This window comes from Zootoca vivipara, chromosome 15, assembly GCF_965207765.1.
Source record: "Zootoca vivipara chromosome 15, rZooViv2.hap1.1, whole genome shotgun sequence".
Classification (NCBI taxonomy): domain Eukaryota; kingdom Metazoa; phylum Chordata; class Lepidosauria; order Squamata; family Lacertidae; genus Zootoca; species Zootoca vivipara.
In genome coordinates, this window is record NC_142598.1 from 9,134,506 (window position 1) to 9,156,365 (window position 21,860).

General features: G+C 46.4%; 2 protein-coding genes across 4 annotated transcripts in view; both read left to right on the forward strand.

The window, feature by feature from the left end:
- Positions 1-812: 812 nt before the first annotated feature.
- On the forward strand, positions 813-15,829 carry RAD23A (RAD23 nucleotide excision repair protein A). Of its 2 annotated transcripts, none has more exons than XM_035140816.3 (9): positions 813-1,000; positions 6,540-6,701; positions 7,035-7,222; positions 8,535-8,590; positions 9,783-9,910; positions 10,658-10,733; positions 10,977-11,107; positions 12,106-12,270; positions 13,949-15,829. In XM_035140816.3, exons 1-9 carry the CDS (start codon positions 929-931, stop codon positions 14,060-14,062), a joined length of 1,092 nt encoding a protein of 363 aa, XP_034996707.1. In that variant the 5' UTR covers positions 813-928; the 3' UTR covers positions 14,063-15,829. The 2 variants fall into 2 exon arrangements, with proteins under 2 accessions (XP_034996707.1, XP_034996708.1); XM_035140817.3 differs by having other exon boundaries at positions 8,556-8,590; positions 13,949-15,665.
- A 4,744-nt stretch (positions 15,830-20,573) lies between these two features.
- Positions 20,574-21,860, forward strand: part of LOC118097872 (tetratricopeptide repeat protein 39A) — a 37,667-nt gene continuing 36,380 nt past the window's right edge. For both annotated transcript variants that reach the window (XM_088658553.1, XM_035141157.3), the window contains exon 1: positions 20,574-20,778. In XM_088658553.1, coding sequence (XP_088514679.1) covers positions 20,738-20,778 — 41 coding nt within the window. In that variant the 5' untranslated portion in view covers positions 20,574-20,737. The remainder of the gene's footprint in view (positions 20,779-21,860) is intronic.

Here is a 21,860-nt window from a genome sequence, read left to right on the forward strand (position 1 = left end):
ATAAAATTCTACTCTTGAAAAAGAGAATATTGTATAGGATTGTAGAAAATGATAGCATGGCCTGTCCCTTGTCAATGAGGAATTGAGTTACTTTCAAGCACAAGGTTTTCCTTTTTGGAGAATCACTTGAGTATTCAGCCTTACTTTGGTGAAGTTCCCCCATATGGAAGGAAAGAGATGGTCAGTGTCCTTGTCACGTGACTGGGCTCCCATTCAGGACAAAATTCTAGACCTTCCATTATCTGAAAACACCCTTGCTGACATTTAGAGCCATTCTCTCACCTGTCTTGGAAATGTAACGACTGTCTCTAATGCCCTACAGAGAGGCAAAGTCAGTAGCTGATGCTGTACCGCACAAGGACATTGATTCGCCTGAGGAAAATACCGAATCGCAAATATACCAATATTTAAGAAGGGTGGCAGGGAGGCGATGGGGAACTAGCATTGTGCATTGTACAGTCGCCCTGTCAATATTTACAGGCTGGAGGCGCGTCGAGGTGCCTACTTGGAAGTAAACCCCCGAATCCTCCCAGGGGGAAATCGTACCACATGACTTTCGCTTGGTTCCTTAACGTTGGACTTGGACCCCCAACTTAAATCACCCCCTCCGCCGCCCCCTGCCCCCACAGCGTTACTCGCTTGCGCAGAAGGCGCGCGAAACGAAAATCGCCGAAACAAACCGGAAGCCGGAAAACGTGCGTGCGTGCGTTTCTAGCCTTCCTGACTCTATGGTTAAGGAACACCTCGGCCTGTCTTCCTTGGCCCCTGTCACGTGGGAAGGGCCCGTCAGGGAGCGGAAGCGGCGGTCGGACGCGATTAAAATGGCGTCGTCGTGAAGTTGCATGTTGTTGTGGGGGACCCCCAGCTGAGTCCGTTGGGAGGAACCGCCAGTTGTCGCCGCCGCCCTCTCCCCTCCCTCCCTCCCGCCATGGCGGTGACCGTCACCCTGAAGACCCTCCAGCAGCAGACCTTCAAGATCCGCATGGAGCCTGACGAGACGGTGAGGGGCGGCGGGTCCTCCTCCCCTTCCCCACCCCCTCTCCTTCCCCCGGCCTCTTCAGCGCCCCCAACCCTCTTGCGCCAGGAGCCCCCTTTCGCCTTGCAGGTTAAGCGGGCGGTGCTCCTCGCCTCTCGCTTTCCAGATCCCCCTCTCTCGTTCGCAAGAGATTCCTGCGGTGGGGGTGGGGAAGGGAACCAGTCCACCCCCGGGTCGCCTCACAGAGGCGATCCTCCAACTTCTCCCGACCTAGAAGTTAGTCCTAAAAGAACAACTTACACCGCTCGTTTGTTTTGCCACAAAGCTCACACAGGAAAAGCTGTCAAGTAGGGGGTTCTCGAAGGCGCGCTCTCTCTCAATACACGTGTAGCCACAATCCTTGATCCTTACTGGCGTAAGGATCTGTTCGCTGCTGGGCACGTAACACACGCGCGCCCCGGGCGCCTTCCTTCCAGTCGTGCTTTATTCTTAATTCCACATGCACACCCTGTGCTGTGTAGCACATAGTTATACCAACATCTATAAAGGGGCTGCTCTCATTTCCACCCCCTCCTCCCTACGTTAGCTTTCCCAGCACGTGCTTAAGTTCAAAATCAGATGCAGATTGGTTGTTTTCCGATTTAGCATCTCCTATTCTGGGTGCCTTGTCTAGTATTTGTAGTCCTGAAATTCTCTCTCCCCCTCCCCCAACCCAAATCAAGAACCATAAGAAGAGCTTGCTGGGCCAGACCAAAAGTACATGCGGTCCCACATCCTGTTCTCACAGAGGCTGTAGCAAGCAGAACATGAGTGCAACCTATTGGCTTACATTTTGGTTATTTTAGCATCATTTTGTTTTCATAGTTGTTACTTCCAGCATATGGCCTCTAGTACTGAAGGTAGAGCACAGCCACCATGACTAATAGCCATTGATCACCATATTCTCTATCAATGCCTAATCCTCTTTTAAAACCATCCAGGTTGGTAGCCATTGCTATCTCTTGTGGGATCAAATTCTATAGCTTAATGTGAAGAAGTGCTTTCTCTTGTCTATCCTGAGCCTTCCAATATTCTGCTTCAATGGATGGCCCCAAGTTCTGTTCTTAAGAGGAAGGAAGAACCAGAACTGTACCCAGAATTCCAAGTGTGGTTGCACCATAGATTTGTATAAAGATATTATGATACTAGCAGTTTTATTTTCAATCCCTTTCCTAGTGATCTCTAGCATGGCATTCACCTTTTTCACAGCTGCTGCACTCTTGGTCAATATATTTATCAAGCTATCCACTACTATCTTATTCCTGGTCAGTCACTGCTAGTTAAGACCCCATGAATGTATGTGTGAAATTAAGATTTTTATTTTTGCCCATCCTGGAAAAATTGGCACCATCAACAAACTTGGTTACAGTACTTCACTGCTCCTAAACCTAGATAATTTATGAACAAGTTAAATGACACAAGTCTCAATACCTTGGAGGACTCCACTTTGTACCATCCCTCCATTGGGAGAACTGTCCATTTATTCCTGCTGTCTGCTTCCTGCTTTTTACTGATCCACAAGAGCACCTCTCCTCTTATTCCATGACTGCTAACCTTGCTTGGGAGTCTTTGATGAGGTACTTTATGTAATTTGTCAAAAGCTTTTTTAAAAAAGTATTTATAAACTGGGTTACCTCTATCTATATGGTTGTTTCTCAAAGAAATTGAATATGTTAGTAAGAAAGGACCTAGCTTTGCATAAGCCATGCTGGTTCTGCTTTAGTAAGGCTTGTTCTTCTGTATGATTGGTAATTCTATCTTTAACAATGCTTTTCAACCGTTTTTCTGGAAGAGATGCTAAGCTAACAAGTCTGTGGTTTCCAGGATTACCCCTGCCCCCAGTCCCCCCGCTTTAAATGGCACTACATTGATCATTTCCACTGTTCAGGTATGGAGGTAGGTATCTTAGGAACAAGTTACAAATTTTTGTTGGAAGTTTAGTATTTTCACATTTGAGTTTCTTCAGAATTCTTGGCTGGATGGCATCCAGACCCAGCAATTGTCAAATTATATTTTTTTCAATAAGGGCCTATAATAACTTTGTATCTTTTCACCTCTAATTGCCTCAGTTTGGCAGATTCTGTTCCTCTAAAAGTTAGTTCAGGTACAGGGGTCTCCCATATATATTCCACTGTGCAGGCAGATAACGTACAAATAATTCGTTCAGCTTCTCTGCAATCTCCTTATTCTCCTTCAGCATATCTTGACATCCTTGCCATCCAAAGGTCCAACTAACTGCCTCCCTAGCCAGTCTCTTGCTTTCAATGTATTTAAATAATTGTTTGTGGTTAGTCTTTATGCTTTCAGCAAGATGTTCCTCAGATTCTTTTTTAGCATCCCTTATTGTTCAATTGCATTTCTTTTGCCAAAGTTTGCGTTCTGTTTTCTTCTCAATTGGACAAGATTTCCATTTTCTAAAGGAAGCCTTCTTGCCTTTGATAGCTTCTTTAACTCTGCTAGTTAATCATGCTGGGATCCTCTTGGCCCTGGTGGTACCTTTTTGATCTGCTATTTACATTTAAACGGAGCTTCTAATGTGGTTTTAAACAACCCCTGAACATTTTGAGAGGTGTGACCCTATTGACTTTGCCTTTAAACTTCCTGTTTACCAATTCCTTCATTTTTGGGACGTTCCCTCTATTGAAGTCAAATGTGACCTTTGGGTTTTCTTGACAATTGTCTGTATATAAATTTAATTTGATAGCATTATAGTAAAGGTAAAGGGACCCCTGACCATTAGGTCCAGTCGTGACCGACTCTGGGGTTGCGCGCTCATCTCGCATTATTGGCCGAGGGAGCCGGCGTATAGCTTCCAGGTCATGTGGCCAGCATGACAAAGCCACTTATGGCAAACCAGAGCAGCACATGGAAACGCCGTTTACCTTCCCGCTGTAGCGGTTCCTATTTATCTACTTGCATTTTGACGTGCTTTCGTAACTGTTCCCAATTGGTTCAACAGCACCCACATCTCTCAGCAGGTCCTCAGCACCACTCAAGATTAGGTCCAGAGTTGCCACTCCTCTGATCAGTTCCATGACCAACTGATCTAGGGTACAGTCTGTCAGATTTATTGCTGTTTTGGTAGCTTCTTTCCCACCACCAATGTCTATCGTTCCTCAGTTTTTGTTTTTAAATCAGTGTTTTATGTATTTTATTACCCATGCTATTTATAGGTAGATTTCTGCCTCCTGTGTTTCAACATTATGCTGATTCATCTGGTTTTGTTTGAATGAAGTGAGCCTGAATATGAATCCAGATATTAAAAGTAACATAAATCTGGAGTAATCACCTTGATTCCTCCCTTGTCATATAATCCTGGAACAACACATATGAGGAGTGGTAACTGCTAAGAATTCATTATTATTTTTCAGTCTCTGCCTACTATGGGTCAAGAGGCATGCTTCTTTGGCAACTTGCTTTTAACTTCAGTGGAACATAGTAAATCCTTCAAACACCAGTGCTTACATATGAATAAGCCCTGAACTTAACCAATTTGCTAGCTTTTATCATGTTCTGATTTGATTCAAGTTCCAAAACTGTTTTAGTAAGGATTCCCAAACATGACCTTTTGAAAGGAAAAAAAAATGTTTACTTTTTGTCACAAGCTGAATGATCTGTTTTGTGCGAGGTATATATTCCATCCTGGTGGACTGAGTTTTTTTAATCAAAATTTAACTGTACGGACAGGGCAGGACCATTCATCCATCGTCTCAACCTGCACAGAAATATAGGTAGAAGTAAAACAGCTTTGGGGATTCATTCAAGAGAGACTGGCACACAATGCAGAGGACAACTGCCTCCCTATGCAATCTCATCTTGTGAAATTCCTTTTTAATCTAAACCACAATTGCTTACTGTTCACAAAGGTGAATGTTTTTCTGTGTCCTATTAAGGAAGCTTTTTTTGTTTAAATCCAAGACCTTTCATTTTTTTGAACCTTCTCTTTTTGGATGATGATCGTTTATTATTATTATTTTATTTCATAAAATTTATTCAGTGCTTGATTGTAAAAAACAAAATAAAAACAATCTCAAAGCAGCTTACAAAAAGATAAGCAAGAAAATCAAGAAAAAGCCACGACCATATTTAAAACATACAAGAGTTAAAATACTAAAATTACCTCAACTTTCTAAGCATTGGGTAGGTTTTTTGAAACAAGAATGTTTTTAACAGACACTGAAAACTGTACAGTGAAGGTGTCAGCTTGATCTCAATAGGCAGGGAGTTCCAAAGATTGGGTGCTGCCCATGAAACAATTGAGTTCTTACAAATGTAGTTGTCAGGGGCTGGACTGAATGGTGCCCCCCCCTCTCCTGAACCTTCCCGAGAACAGGAGGACAGTATAGATCAGGCACCCCCAAATTTGGCCCTCCAGATGTTTTGGACTACAATTTCCATCTTCCCCGACCACTGGTCCTGTTAGCTAGGGATCATGGGAGTTGTAGGCTAAAACATCTGGAGGGCCGCAGTTTGGGGATGCCTGGTATAGATCAGGCATAGGCAAACTCAGCCCTCCAGATGTTTTGGGACTACAACTCCGATCATCCCCGACCACTGGTTCTGTTAGCTAGGGATGATGGGAGTTGTAGTCCCAAAACATCTGGAGGGCCGAGTTTGCCTATGCCTGGTATAGATTTAGAACAGTGGTTTGCAGAGGGGCATTGTTCAGAGGCTGCAGAGGGCAGAAGCTGGGAAATATTGGAAGAGGAACAGCAGGAAGAAGAAAAAGCACAAGGGAAGAGACAGCTGACAGACTCAGTGTCTTTAGAAAGCATTCCTGACCACCCACCTCACAGAACCAGGTGTGCCTTGAGAGTAGTAGAACAGAGAGCTCAGAGGCAGAAAACGTAGATTAGTCGGCGCATGGGTGACATAGAATAGAGACGATGTAGGGGGATGGGACTTTAATTGGAGCAACGCCATTGATGGATAGGGACTACATTCCTTTGTCTCATTCTGTAAATCCTGAATAAATTACATGGTAAGGACTCTTCTTGTTACCTGCTTTTTTTATACTACCAGGGGAGGGAAAGGATTTCTTGAACCTTGACAGTAGTGCGGAATGTAGTGTTTATATGCTGCCAACCACCATATAATCATAAAATCCTACAGAGGTGTGGAGCTGTACTATGTTTGTGGGAATGGAGAGCAGCCCCAGAAGCAGGGAAGATTGCCTATTAATGGTCTTTGGGGGGGGGGGGATAGATTCTTTGAACCGGTGAAAGTACCATGAAGTGTGTGTCTACTCTTGCTTTTGGTATTTATAGATGGCAGGGCAACAGGTTTGGCTTTCCTAAAAGCTTTTAGAAGCAAGGGACTTTCTGAATCCATCTCTCCTCATTAGGAGTAAAGACAGTACTCAAAAGAGCATTCGATACGGGACAGGGTTCACTGTGCTGGAAGAATGTGGCTTACGGGCCAATTCAAATATCTCTACAGCCATGCTTATTGGGGTGGGAAAAGTTTGACTCTCAAGCGTTCAGTACAAGACAGATGGTGGAACCAGTTTGGTCTTGACCCACAGGTCCGAGTTCTTAAGGAGAAGATTGAGGCTGAAAAGGGCAAGGAAGCGTTCCCAGTGTCGGGACAGAAGCTTATCTATGCTGGCAAGATCCTGAGTGATGATGTCCCTATCAAGGAGTACAAGATTGATGAGAAGAACTTTGTGGTGGTGATGGTCACCAAGGTATGGTTGGGCACCTCCATTGCTTCATGGGAATACTTTCCTTGGAACAGAAGACTGATTCTGCTTCAGTAGCTTCCCCTCCCCTCCCCTCCTTGCTGTGGTTCAAAGGATGGTGTGCTAGGAATCAGATTTGGTGCATGTTTCTGACAGTGCAGGTTTCAGCCCTGGGGTGTGGGCGCATCCAAGAAAGGCGATTACAGGGCATTGACAATTCCAGGAGTTGCTTCTCTTGGTTTCTCAGAATTAACTTGAAGGTCAATTCCCTTTGCTTTTCTCTGTGGGATAGAAATGCATTTTATCTGCTTCTAAGTTTCATTTTGATTTTCTGTTCAGAACAAAACAGGCTCAGGAGCTCCTGTCCCCTCACCAAGTGAGGCAGCGCCCCCATCAGAGCCTACACCATCCTCTGGACAGATGCTGCTGCCTGGAGCAGCTACTCTTTCACCCCCACTAGGAACTCCATCAAGCGAGGAGAAGCCTCCTGAAGAGTTAGTGACTGTTTCCCCCCAGGAATCAGTTGGGTAAGTTTGGCACATACCCTGCCACCCTCCGCACTCTCACTTGTTTTGTAGGTGATGCTGGAATGATAAAATGGAGGGAGAAATTCTAGGCCTTGGAAATCATGATTGGTTCTGAAAATCCAACAATGTTTGGAGTAAATTGACTTTGGGGATAAATTATAGAGCAGATGCTGCTGGGACACAGAATTAGCCTACCATCACTTGGACCAGCCGGTTGTGGTCTTGTGTTTGTTTAGCGGTTAGATTTTATTGCCGGTCTTTCCTCTACGTTTGAGGACTTTAACGTGGAAACTTTCTCCACACGTGGAGATTTGAGTGGGTTTGAAAGTGGGCTGCAAACCACACAGCCTAGGTGCCTCAAATCTCAGTCTTCTTGGAGAGGAAGAGGGAGGTGAAGGCCTGTGGTGTCAGAATACAGCTAGGGTTGCTAACTGGCGTTATTAGACGTCTGTAAAAAGGGTGCAGGACTGGGGTGGGAAACAAGAAGGTACATAAGAGCATGTGTTTTGGGGGTGAGCAGCCCTCCTCTCCTGGCCTCTGTTGCTTCATACCTTCATACCACCAGTTTTAGCGCCACCACCCACTCTCAGAACAGTACCCCTGAAATGTGGCGATTGTAGTTGCACTCCAGGCCTCGGTGGTGGTAAGAATCGTTAGGCCAGGGGTTCCCAACAAAATTTTCTCGAGGACCCCTCATCGAGCCGCTATTGTGACAAGGACCCCCATTAATTCCTAATCCTAAAATTAAAAAGTGAGAGCCAAATTAAGAGTCTTTTTATAAGCGTCCAGGGAGGAGGGAGGGGAATGGAGAAGACAGGGTACCTGCGCAGTAGCGCACAAATGAAGCCGACGCGCACAAAGCATCTTGGGGAGGTGAGCATTAGTAGAATGCGCGTGCTGCCTCTTTGCAAAACAGTAGTGTTTGTAAAGCGCCACCTAACGGCATATAGCAGAACTACTGCCTCTATCTAATTCTAGTTTTGCGCTAGACTCTGCTCATGCAGGAAGCGGCCAAAACAAAAAATCTGTTATCATACGAAATATATTTAATATATTTTTTATTCTAATAGCATCTTGCGGATCCCTCTGGCATAGCTCGCGGGCCCCTGGGGGTCCCCGGACCACCTGTTGGGAACCACTGCGTTAGGCAAAGCATTTGCCTGCTGTTTGTCAGCAAAGGGGGTAGGAGAGAGATTGTATAACTGAAGGGAAAATCAGCTGTTCTATTGCTTAGTTTATATTTGGCTTTTCAGTTTTCTTGGCCAGTTATCTGAAAGGACCCAGCTACTATTTCTCTCTCTTAAATTTGCAGCTCTGTTCCCTCTTCAGGTAGCATGGGACGTGAAGATGATGCAGCTTCCACTTTAGGTAGGTGAGCGCCTTTCCTTCGCTTGCCACGGGGGAGAGCTCTCAGCTCCTTGGCTGCAGTTTGCTCTTATAAGATTGGGACCACTCTCTCCCTTATTCCACTGTTTTGACTGGTAAATTTCTATGGTCTTCAGATCCATAGTTGATGGACTTCTAAATACAATACAGCACAGGATAACTTAGGAAGTGCTGCCCTCTAATGGTCCCTGGTGGTTAAAACACTTCTCCTTCCGCTGCTGTTTCATGGGGATCCAGCATGCAAACGTCAGCTGGGAGCCACAAGTGGGTTGCACCTGAGGCCGCACCATCATGTTTGCTCTAGGCCAGTGTTTCCCAACCTTGTGCCTCCAGCTGTTTTCGGACTACAATTCCCATCATTCCTGACCACTGGTCTTGCTAGCTAGGGATGATGGGAGTTGTAGTCCCAAAACATCTGGAGGCACAAGGTTGGGAAACACTGCTCTAGGCTTCTTTAAGAGGGTAGGGGTGTGGGGAGAGATGGCAGCAAAAGGGAACCATACATAGTAAAAAATTAAAAGTGGGTCTCATGTTGCAGGTTAGGGTTAAAGATGGATCCTGGGTCTAAAAGTTGAACACTGCTTGTGGTAACAGTTCAGCAGATTTCACCCCCAAATTCTGACACCAGCCACTGATACCTGTATTCTTTCCATCAAGGTTACGGCATAGTGGGCACCCGCTTGCCCTTTTGTGGCCATGTTATATAGGGAGCAGCATCTAGCACTTGAGCTATGGCCATGGAAACTGGAAATTCTGGATTCCATCCCCATTTCTGGAAGCAGTCTAGTGGTTAAAACCTGGGGATCTCGATGCAGCCTCCAGTTCTATAAGAGGAATGAGATTTAGTAGCCAAACTCAGGGGGCTTTCGAGAGGGTGGTGTCTCTGGGTGGAAATAGGCTTGAGATCTTAATTCTGTTTTCAGCCATTAGAGGGACTTTGAAGATCTGGGAATAGATTTGAAGCTTTGGAGTTTACTGGTATTCAAAGCCCCAAGGGTACAAGGCTTCCTGGTTCTGCAGACATTGTAACGAGGATGCTGGCAATGGCAAAGTGACCTGTTGCCTTCCAGTCCAGCTTCCCATCTTGCTTCCCTCCCCATACGCAAGGGTCAGGTGGAAATAGTTGCACATTTTCTTCCCCTAACGTCACACTGTCTTCCATTTCCGCTTCCAGTTACTGGCTCAGAGTATGAGACAATGCTGAATGAAATCATGTCAATGGGCTATGAGCGAGAGCGGGTGGTGGCAGCTCTACGGGCCAGCTACAACAACCCTCACCGGGCTGTGGAATACCTGCTAACGGTAAGGAGAAATGCTAGGTTTGTCCTACCCCCATCAATATACTGTATTTGGGCTTCCCTCCAGTTCTACAAGAGGTGATCCTGGCTTCCTTTCCCTTCCACTTCACTGGTGTGCTATAAACATTTTCTGCTCACTGCCGCCACAACTCTGTTGCTAGCCCAGGTTGCTTGAAAGAGGCAGAGCACCATGCTTTCCGAACCATCTCAGACAGGTCCTCTAGAAGGATGACTCCATACCGGTTTCTCAGCTCTCTGCATCTTGCTTGCTCTGGTGTCTCCCCTGCTTAGTATAGCACAGAGGAAGACCACGGATGCCAACCAAGGAGCTTGCTTTATCTAAACATTTGTGAGGTTAGTTGGGCACTCTGCAAAGGGCTGAGGGCTGGATCCTTGCACTCCTACATTAAACTAAATTTGGGAGTCAGAAAAAAACCCCCATCAGAATTAACATTTTGTAAATGTAAGCAAACATCCTTAGTCACATAAGGTGAAATAAAATTGAAACTGAAGAGATGTGAGCAGGCAATAGACACGACTGGACTTGGGGGCAAGGAAATCTAGAGAACAGAAATGTTCCCACCTGTCACTGGAAGTCTTGCTCCAACAGAAACTGCCTTCATAGTTTGTTTTGCCTTGAACAGTTCCCACACAGTCTCTGGGTGTAGCCATTAGTGTGCTGTGGATGGAATCTTGAAAAGTATATGATATGGAAGTAGTTCCGTTAACTTTGCTTTCTCTAACTTTGCAGGGTATCCCAGGTAGCCCAGAACCAGAGAGAGCCTCCATCCAGGAGAGCCAGCCTCAAGAGCAGTCTGCACCAGAAGGTGTGTCCCGTCCCCCACCCCCACCCCCACTTTCATATAAAGAGTTTACTGGAACGGTGGACTATGGGGAGTAACAGTTGTGCCTGACTAGGCTGCAGTGCATTGCTTAGTGGCATGTTGGGAGAGTGCTGCCCCTTGATGGCTTCATATGCACTCCTCTCTCTACGCACATGCCCAGCCCCCCCCCCCCATTCGCTGCTGTTCTACTCGCATGCATGGCTTTAACACTCATTGCATCTACAGGAGAGAACCCTCTGGAATTTCTGCGAGACCAGCCCCAGTTCCAGAACATGCGTCAGGTGATCCAGCAGAACCCAGCTCTGCTCCCAGCTCTGCTCCAGCAGTTAGGCCAAGAGAACCCTCAACTGCTGCAGGTAACTGAGTGGACGGGCTCTGTTTGTTGTCTCAGTCAGCTGGGGACAGCCTTGGAGCAACCAGATGGGTGAAAGTTACACTGGTCTGAGATCCCGCTCTGGTGCCAGCCTGGGCACCATGACTCTCAGCATCTCTCTGGCTGTTGCTTTGTATTTCATCAGAAATAGCAGGCACAACAGAGCCAAGTGGGTATGCTAACCTGGCTAGGCAGCACCATTTGTGTTGTTGTTTGCATTGTTTGCATGTCATTGACTTGTACAGCCAGGTCCTACTTTTCAGGTGGGCGTTTTCAGTGCCTGGGGTTCCTCCTTTAAATGATGCTGCCAACCCTCATGGCTCAGTTTCCTCCCAGTTCTCCTGATTTGCCTACCCTAGGCCTTGGGTCAGGGTGATCAATGCTGGCTCAGTCATCTTTGCTTTGCCTTAATTATATACAGTGGTACCTCGACTTACGAACGACTCGACAACCGAATTTATCGACTTACGAATGGGGCAAATGGCCACACACTTACGAATTTCTCGACATCCGAATGGAAACCGCGGCGGTTATAGAAAGGGTTTTTTCGACTTACGAATTTTTAGATGGGGTTGCTTCGACTTACGGATTTTTCCGTTTCCAATGCATTCCTATGGGAAATCGCGTTTCCAATGGCGCTTTTCGACAGGAATTTTTCGACCTACGAAGGTGCCTTTGGAACGGATTAAATTCGTAAGTCGAGGCACCACTGTATGGGCAAGCTTTAGCAGTGGATGCAGTGTGTGTTGTGGCTAGAGAAGGAGGATTATGAATACAACATACTTGAAAATTCAGTGGCATAAGAGTGAGGTCTTCAACGTAGGAGAAAAGGATGGCAGGTCAGGTCTCCTGAGTCTTCTCTTCCCTTCATGTCCTTTGGAGGTGCTTGTGTGAGGTTTGCTGTCCCAGAGGCCCTGAGAGGTCGCGGGGGTGTAGGCATGTGTTAATTGATAACAGCAAGTTCTTCTCTTCCTCCTCCAGCAAATCAGCCAACACCAGGAGCAGTTCATTCAGATGCTCAATGAACCACTGGGTGAAGTACCTGACATCGCAGACATTGAAGGAGAGATGGGTGCTATTGGGGAGGAAGCCCCTCAGATGAATTACATCCAAGTCACGCCTCAGGAAAAAGAAGCCATAGAAAGGGTAAAAGAGGGGAGCAGTGGTCTGGGGCAGGGACAAGAAGGGAAGTCTCTTGCTCTCTGTACTGGAGCTTCTGCCTGTAGGATTTGCTCCCTCATGAGATACAGAACACTTAAGCGGCCAAGGTGGTGGCCTCTACATCTTGCCCTAGTTCCTGTAGGCTACAGAGACATCTTGGTGGATACAGCGGAAAGGGTGGGTCTTTCAGGTTATTGCCTAGTATTACAAGTCATTTCCCCATCACCTTGCTGTGTAGACTAAGAGCTAGGCTGGCTGGCTGACCTGAGGACCTCCAGATAATGTTGGACTCCAGGTACCACCAGCCACATCCAGCATGGCCAATGGGCAGGGAGGCTGGAAAAGGGACTTCCTCAGGGCTCACAGGTTAGTCAGCCCCGCAGTAGAGTCTGAGGGCAGCACAGGAGCTTTAGGGCAGGAAGTGCCAGCAGCCTGGCAATAAGCTGATTGGCATGTGAGCTCTGAACATGTGGTTTTGCTTCATTCCCTTTTGTCTTTCTCTAAGGCTATAGAAGGGACCCAGGTGGCGCTGTGGTTAAACCACTGAGCCTAGGGCTTGCTGATCAGAAGGTCGGCGGTTCGAATCCCTGTGACGGGGTGAGCTCCCGTTGCTTGGTCCCAGCTCCTGCCAACCTAGCAGTTCGAAAGCACGTCAAAATGCAAGTAGATAAATAGGAACCGCCACAGCGGGAAGGTAAACGGCGTTTCCTTGTGCTGCTCTGGTTTGCCAGAAGCGGCTTTGTCATGCTGGCCACATGACCTGGAAGCTATACGCCGGCTCCCTCGGCCAATAATGCGAGATGAGCACGCAACCCCAGAGTCGGTCACAACTGGACCTAATGGTCAGGGGTCCCTTTACCTTTAAGGCTATAGAACCATGGTTATAAGCCAGTTCTGCACCAAACAATCCAGTTTTCTGTACTGAAATATTTGTTGATTTTTAAAAACACACACATTTCTAAACTGCTTAATATGTTAAAAATCTTTAAGTAGTGTACAAACAATAAAACAGTATCACAAAAACAGAGAGAAAAACAACAACCTGTAAATCTGTATTATAAAAAACAAGAGTTCAGTAATAACAAGGTCCAATCTTAAGGGCCAGGGAAAGCCTGAGCAAAATATATCTTATAAGTTGTTTGAAGCAACTGAAGAGGAAAGGCATGCCACAGTATGGGAGCATATGAACCTGGCTGGGACCCTGAGATCATCTTCTGAGGCCCTTCTTTGTGTGCCTCCTCCATGAAATGTCTGGAGGGTGACAACACAAGAACGAGCCTTTTCTGCAGCGGAACTGATAATTATGCTAACCCTACTAATGATGTCTGCCTACTTCGCTCCTGTGGTGCATCATGCTTTAGAGTGCCATGGTCCTTATTTTGGTACTTGCCTTCCCCAGACCTGACCCAACTCAGGATAGGCATGTTGGGATCTCCCATAAGGGGGTTTGTGTGTTGTTGTTGTTGTTGTTATTATTATTATTATTATTATTATTATTATTATTATTCTCATTGGCAACATTCCTGGCAGTTGGCTCCTTACAGGAAGGGTGAGATTGTAGGACACACAGTGTTGCCAATCAGAGCATTTCTAACTTTTTTTCCTTCCTTTCCTCTTTCTCTTTCTTTCTCTCTCTCTCTCTCTCCCCCTTCCCCACCCTTAGTTAAAGGCCCTGGGCTTCCCTGAGAGCCTGGTGATCCAGGCATACTTTGCTTGTGAGAAGAATGAGAATCTGGCGGCCAACTTCCTGCTGAGTCAGAACTTTGATGACGAGTGATAAAAAGAAAAGAGTTTTATATAAAATTCTCTATATAAATATTCGTTTATTTAAAGGGGCACGTATTGGGATTGGGGAATGGTATGATTTTAGAATGTCCCAGGCAATTTTGCTGGCTGGAGGAAAATACTCTACCTTGGAAACTGGGCAGTTGGGGGAAAAGCAGAACGAACGCACCTTCTCCTCTTTCCCTCCCCAAAAAACAATGGCTGCATTTGAGCCCAGCTGCATCCCACGACAGTCCTTGGACTGGCAAGCAGGATGTTCAGGGAAAGGTTGACATGGCAGATGGGTTCTATTGGACCTCCTCCCATCTGAGCTGATTGCGTGTGTGCAAACAGATTGCTCTTTTGTTTGCAAATCCCTCCCCCCTCCCCCCCCCACCAATCCACAGTGCTACAATGCCTAAATATGTCTGGGCTCATCAACTAATTCTGTCAGTAGTATTATTCCCTTTCCCTTTCCACTGGCCTTTGAAAGAAGTCCAGTTCTTCATCCGTGTTCCAGAGAGCTGCTTGCACTAGGTGGGTGACCTGCCTTCTGATGATCTCTTTTTGATAACTGTGCTTGCACTGAAGAGGCTGTGCCACGATGGGAGGAATACCTTGTAATGTTGCACATAAAATCCCATTTCCCAGCCCTGGTATTACCTTTCATCCTCCTCTTTTAAGCAGCCACCCACCATGTAACTGCAGCTCTTTGGCCCTCTTCTTAAATTAAATTCTCAGAAGTAGTACTGGAAATTGGGGGCTGGTGGACAGTTGCCCTTTGATACAGCAGGTTTCATACCTTGGGGCCCCTTTGACTGTTTGAATTTATCCCACTTCCCATGGCTACTCTGCAGAATTGGAGAAGTGTGGCTGAACTGCCTTTGCCGTCTCGCTTCCCCAGACTTGCCTAAGCAGGACTCGCCACTCATGTAACACATTGCTCCGCAAAGTTTGATTTCGAATTGTTTTAACATTAACATCTTGAAACATGCATTAGCAAAAGCAGGAGGAGGTTTTTTTTTTTTTTACAAACCTCTAAAGCAGGCAAGTCTTTAAAAGCGACTTTTTGGCACTCGTGTCCATTGAATGAATTCCATTTTTAACATTTTCTGTGTTGTGGAAGTTTTAAGGAAATTAATATTTTCTGGTATTAACTTGATTTACCTGTTGTTTGAAAGATTCTTGCATTTTAAGGACTTTTTTTTTTCCTTAAAGGAAACCCATTAGTATTGGGGGAGACAGAATCTCTTTGTTAAACGTTGGCGTGAGGGCTTTGCTTTTTTAATTTGGTGGGAGATATCAAATTGACATATTTTCGCAAATCTTTATAGGAAAATGTAAAAAGGAAAATTCTGCTTTGATGTACCTTTTCGAAGCTTGAGTTTGAACTGACTGCACATGAACATATCCTGATTGATCTCACCAAGAAGCTGATCTGGTACTTGGCTTCAGTCTCTAATATCAAGTGAAATTGACCTTGAACTCGAGATGCACAGGCACAGAACTGCAGAGTTTCCTCCAGTTTAGCTCATCCTTCACCTTATCATAGGAATGTTGGTCAAAATTGTTGCTGGTTTGAACATCAATAAAACTGTCAGTATCACCTGTCTAAACCCCCGTTTTCTTCGATGAACCATGAAATTGACTACTGCCTCCCCCCTCTACCCTCATAACAATCCTGTCTCGAGTCCCAGTCTTTCCTCAGCACATGCCCACTGCAGAGGGATCAGGAGTATTGCCTCTATGCCTCAAAAATAAATTCTGAAGCCATAAATTACTGCTAAATTGTGTGATATTGTTCTGTGGCTATGATTGACAGTGTGTAATATGTACTGGATAAGTAAAACTAATGTGATTTTTTTCGGGGGGGGGGGATAGGCAGGGGAGACATGGAGGAAAGGGGAATTTCTGGTTCTCAAGCCTGAAAGTGAGTATCCAGTGGTTATGAACATGGCTGTAGGTAAGGGCCAAAGAGTATAAGTTCTCCTGATTTGATAAGCAAAGTTGCTTTTCTCCACTGGAATACAATGGTACCTTGGCACTCAAACGGCTTGGCTCCCGAACAAATCTGCTCCCGAACGTCGCAAACCTGGAATGAGTGTTCCAGTTTGCGAACGTTTTTTGGAAGCTGAACGTCCGGCGCGTCTTCCGATTGAGTGCAGGAAACTCCTGCAGCCAATTGGAAGCCGTGCCTTGGTTTTCGAACGGTTTCAGGAGTCAAATGGACTCCCGGAACGCATTAAGTTCGAGAACCAAGGTACCACTGTAAACCCTGTTTGAAATCTTCCTGAGACGGCTGTTCCACTTGACCTTGTGACGTGGCTTAGGCATTCAGACAGCATCTAGGTATCTGGGTAGTAAGCAAACCAAAAAAGCTGATGATCGAGGTGGCATGGGAAACTTTTTTAGAAGTGGGTGCTGAAGAATGATGTCACTGTTGATTTACGGCTCTCTTCAGAGCAGCAGAGTGTTGCCCAGGAGTGGAATTTGGGTGCTGAATCCTGTGCCTGAGGTTTACAGGGCAGGGGCCTTTGTATAGCTTCTCTCCCCCAGTCTATGACTTAAAAAGCAGAATCAATTATGTGAAATAAGCAAGCAATACACAACATTGCTTAACTTGCAAAATGTGTTCACATGTAACAGTTCAGCGGCTTGACACAGCAATTTCATTTAAGCACATTCTCTCAGCTGCTGAGGACTTGGGGAGAGAAACTACAGATGTGTATTTTATCAGAGATGGGTGGAAAGAACTAGAGGAGAAATGGCTGGAGGGGGGGAAGGGAAGTTTGACCAGCTTTACTTGCTAAGTCTGAAAAGAGCAAAGACCACCAACCAGGCCCCTTTCTGGAAATTGGTTAATGAGTTAATTGCAGTTCTGTTTGGCCGACCTGCCAGAGTTGTGCCCCTAGCTGCAAACACGGGACATTTTATCCTTCCAAGTTTTGGGTGGGTGTTGCCTTGAAGAGATCTGCTTCTTCTCTGTATCTGATTGAGCACTATTCTGGGCACTATGGACAGAATATGAAATAAAGAAGCTCTCAAAGCCACTCAGTGGCAGGAAAGGGACACGGGATCTCCTTCAGTGAATGTGTGTTGTTTTTTAATTTCCAAAGTGGTAAGAGCTCCAGGCAACAGAAGAAGAGCAAGTCCCAAGAAGACAGAAGAAGAGGGCTGCTGACATGTTCAAAATAGTTATTGAAAGGATACTGGCTAAGTAGGCTAGAAAGTAGCATCTTTCTTTTACCAAGTTTTGGGCGGCTAATTTATTTGTTCGGTCTTGTGTTTCTCTGTGCAAGGGAAGCTGAGGCTAAAGGAAGACACAGGCAGGCTTCCTTGAACCAGGCAAGTCCAGGACTGAGCCAAGCTATGCTTATGGCCCAAGTTCTTGCAGCTGACCAGCTCAGCCTGCCTTAAGTCTTTTCGCAGGTCCAGAAGTTTCAGTATTCGTTTCTAGTTCTCTGCAGAGCAAGAAGGGCCCAACTTGTCTGGTATGTAATGTTATGCCTCCTTGACCCTTGGATGCATTCCCCCCCCCCTGGACTTTGGTGGCCATGTGCCCACATAATGCTCCCTCCAGTTGGCACCAGCTGGGGCCTTTGCTCAGTAACACAGGGCTTGCTCCCGTCAGTCTGGACGCTCCTCTGTCTGCTCCTCCAGGCTCCTGGCCTCTTCCATGTGCCATGTGCACAGTTGGCTCGTTGAAATGGGTGCTCTCGGTGGCCAGAGAAACTTGGCTGGCAACTGGATTCTCAGTCTGGGCGGGGGGGGGGGGGGAGAGGAAGGCTCTGATCCCTCCAAGCAAGATGGTGATTAATGGCAGGTGTCCTGTGAGTAGCAATTCAGGTCCAACTTGCTCATTTCTGCTCAGCGTTTGGTGACTGCGTGCATGTGTGTGTGAGAGAGGGAGAGGCGTTTGCATGCGCGCCCACACACATCAGCTGTCTTTTGGCTGCCTCTCCCTAAATTGGCTAATTACTTGAGATTAATGCTTAGAAGCAGCAGCTTCCTCTCCCCTCCTGCCATCTGCTCTCTTCTGTATCGGGGGTGTCATTATTTGCCAGTGCCTGGATTCTGTTTTCTGAATTTGACTCCAGCTTGGTAGTTTTAACCTACAGGGGATTGCAGCATGATTCAAATACAAGGGCAGATGCTAGAGCTTCACTGATGGAAGGAAGATCCAGCAGAAGTGTGTGTGTGTGTGTGTGTGCGTGCGCGCGCGCGCGCGCATATAACGGGTGTGCACCTTGTAAACATGGGAGGGCCTCACCTTTTCTTAAATAATCACACTTCCTGTTCTCAGGGTCATATCTGTTTGCAAGAGGCCCCAGTGCTTTCCAAGGATGGGGTTGCAGTATTGGTTGTTATCTCCCAGCACTGCTTCTTCTCTACCTGCCATTTGCCCTGTCATTGCCTTGCTACTTGCCAGAAAGAAGGAATTTTCCAATTGCTTAGTTTTGCAGCTAGCTAACCAAGTGTGAAAATAGAACAGGTTCATGAAAAGAAGTATATTTCCCTATATCTCTCTCTTTTGGTGTATGGAACATACACTTATGCCTCATGGCACCTAACTTTTTACAACAGGGCAAAAAGGTGGGCTCTAGCCATAATTGGTGGCACTAGTCAAGCCACAGGATTGGGGGGGGGGGTGGAGATCTGGATTTTATGTTTCTGCCCCCAGATGGGAGTTTTGTAGTCCCTCAAGACCCCACCTCCAATTTGCTATTTTAAAAAAATAGTTTTTAAAATTAGTGGGTTTTTTAAAAAAATGACCAGTCCTTTGGGTCTCCCACTCTGTTGTCCTGCCAAATGGCTTATTGTGTCCCCCCCCAAGGCCCACTATTTCCCCCTTCTAAAAAAGTCTTTTTTTAAAAAAAAAAAATCAGACTACTCCCATAGGCTCTCGTCATTGCCCAAATGTTTTTTGTTGCATCTCCAAGGAACCCCCCCCCATTTATCCTTAAAATAATTACTGATTACTCTTGCTGTGATGCTGAAAGGTATTTGTGACACCCCCCAACCCCTTCAAAATTGTATTATCTTAATTTGGTGGGGGGTTAGAATAGCTGCTGGGGAAGCTTCTGCTAGGATTTTAAAAGCAAGTGTACTTTTAAGAGTTGTCTGTGCTTCATTGGCACATAAATGCCACCAGTTTGGTGCTGCTTGCGTCAGCTTTAAAATAAAGTCGCCTTGGCAAGAGCAGCCTTTGCGTCCATAATCTGAGGTCCACAATATTTCCCTGGACCTCAAGACACAGTGCTTGGGTGACCAAGAAGAAGCTGCTTTATGCTCTGCTCCAGCCTGCCCCCCTTGGCATATCACAGCTAAGTATGTAGGGCCTAGGAGGGCCATGTGGTGGTTTCTCTTGTTACAGATGGGAGGAGCTTTATAAAAGGGCACAGCCCTTTTGAGTAGGGGCCGTCAATCAAAGCCTCCAGGCTGCTTTATAAATAGGGAGGTGGTGAAAGACTGAGGTGAGTAACCTGGCAGAGGGAAACCTTTGCTGTCCTGGACCCAGGTGGCGCTGTGGGTTAAACCACAGAGTCTAGGGCTTGCTGATCAGAAGGTCAGCGGTTCGAATCCCTGCAATGGGGTGAGCTCCTGTTGTTCGGTCCCAGCTCCTGCCCACCTAGCAGTTCGAAAGCACATCAAAGTGCAAGTAGATAAATGGGGACCGCTCCGGCGGGAAGGTAAACGGCGTTTCTGTGCGCTGCTCTGGTTCGCCAGAAGCAGCTTTGTCATGCTGGCCACATGACCCGGAAGCTGTCTGCGGACAAACGCCGGCTCCCTCGGCCTATAGAGCAAGATGAGTGCCGCAACCCCAGAGTCGGACACGACTGGACCTGATGGTCAGGGGCCCCTTTACCTTTACCTTTATGAAGAGTGATGGGGGTGAGCTCCCGTTGCTCGGTCCCAGCTCCTGCCAACCTAGCAGTTCGGAAGCATGCCAGTGCAAGTAGATAAATAGGTACTGTACTGCTCCGGCGGGAAGGTAAATGGCGTTTCCGTGCGCTGCTCTGGTTTTGGTGTTCCATTGTGCCAGAAGTGGCTTAGTCATGCTGGCCACATGACCTGGAAAAAGTCTGCGGACAAACGCCAGCTCCCTCGGCCAGTAAAGCGAGATGAGCGCCGCAACCCCAGAGTCATCTGTGAGTGGACTTAACTGTCAGGGGACCTTTACCTTTACCTTTATGACATGCCAAAAGTGCTGGAGGGTGCAATGAAAAAATGTAGGGCTCCGTCAGAAGGTCAGAACATCTGGAACCCAGTAAAAGGGCAAGATCAGGGTTTCTTCATGGTATGTGCTTGCAGTATAGGCACAAAACTCCAGGCCAGATTTGAAACGAGCAGGGCTTTTGCTGTACTTTCCTTTTGATGTCTCAGTTTCCAACAGCCCTTCAATAGCTCTGCAGGAGACTAAAGGATGGGCTTCTCCCAGAGATCTTGGTGTCTGCTGGCAAACCAAGTAGATGATTGACAGAAGAGGCAGGCCTTCCCCTGGCACAGCTCCCCCAGGGATGGCTGGCAGGAGGAGGCACGCCCCTGGAATACTGTCGCAGCAGCAAGGCCTTGCTTTGTTGGTTGCTAAGGAACCACCTCTTGAGACACAGCTGGTGCCGGGAGCTGAGAGGCCAGATTGCCACTGTGAGGATCAAACAACTGGGCCCTTGGCACCTGTGGAAATGCCATGGCAGGAGCCTGGAAGCAATTTAGCTACCAACCCCTGAGGTAATGCCAGTTAGCATCTCACTTAAATCCAAATGTTGGAATCAAATCCACTTCTCTGAGGTGCACACGACTTGCCACCTGTTTTGCACCATATGCCGCTTCATTTCTAGGCAAGGATCTGTGTGTGCTTCCTTAACACTGTTTGTTTTGTTTTTAACGTCTGTGCTTGAAGACCTTGGGAATGACAGAGGCCTGGCTGTTGACAAGAAAGGTTTTATGCATGAATGGAAGGGAAGAATAAAGGCAGCTGAAATGTGCCTATTTAGTGGCAGCATCTTTCTCACAGAGCTCTTGAAGTTGCTTGAGAGTTGTAGGATCTCTTCAGTTCAGGGTGGAGTCGGCTGATTCTGGGTTGCAGCCATGGAGCTGAAGCAAATATGCAAACTCTGAACATCTGCAAATAATTTTCTAATTTCACAATTCAGTTTTTCATGAGTTTTAAAGCAAAATCCAGGTATGTGTTTTGCTTTCTTTGTGATTTAGAAGAGGTGCATGTCAGCTATAAATACTGACTAATAAGTACTATGGCCTATAAAATATACAATATTACCGGTATATTTATGCTAGATCTGTGGCTTTCAGATTCTCTCTTCTGGGGAACCTTGGCTTCTTTGGGAGTCTTATTGTGGTTTCCCATTTAGAGCAACAGCTGAAGACAATGTAGCCACTCATATTGTTCTTCCTTTGCAATGTGCAACCATGCAATTATTAGGTATATTCCTATGCAAATCCTCATTTTACCAATAGGCAGTGAAAAGGACCAGCGTTGGCCCAAGCATATTGAGTGCACATACCACCCCGCTCAAATTCTCTGTAATGCAGATGTTAATGTGGGTGATTTTTCCTGAGGATATGCTATTTTAAAAGCAGGGTGCTTTTTAAATAATCAAGGTAAAGGTAAAGGACCACTAGACGGTTAAGTCCAGTCAAAGGCGACTAAGGGGTGCAGCGCTCATCTCGCTTCAGGCCGAGGGAGCCGCCGTTTGTCCACAGACAGCTTTCCGGGTCATGTAGCCAGCATGACTAAACCGCTTCTGGCGCAACAGGACACCGCACAGAAACACTGTTTACCTTCCCGCTGC

Bases quoted from the DNA above. Each gene is read 5' to 3' on its own strand.
- RAD23A (XM_035140816.3), top strand. From the start codon at position 929: ATGGCGGTGACCGTCACCCTGAAGACCCTCCAGCAGCAGACCTTCAAG. The intron at 6,702-7,034 runs GTATGGTTGGGC...TTTTCTGTTCAG, and splicing joins TGGTGGTGATGGTCACCAAG to AACAAAACAGGCTCAGGAGC. The intron at 11,108-12,105 runs GTAACTGAGTGG...TTCCTCCTCCAG, and splicing joins AGAACCCTCAACTGCTGCAG to CAAATCAGCCAACACCAGGA.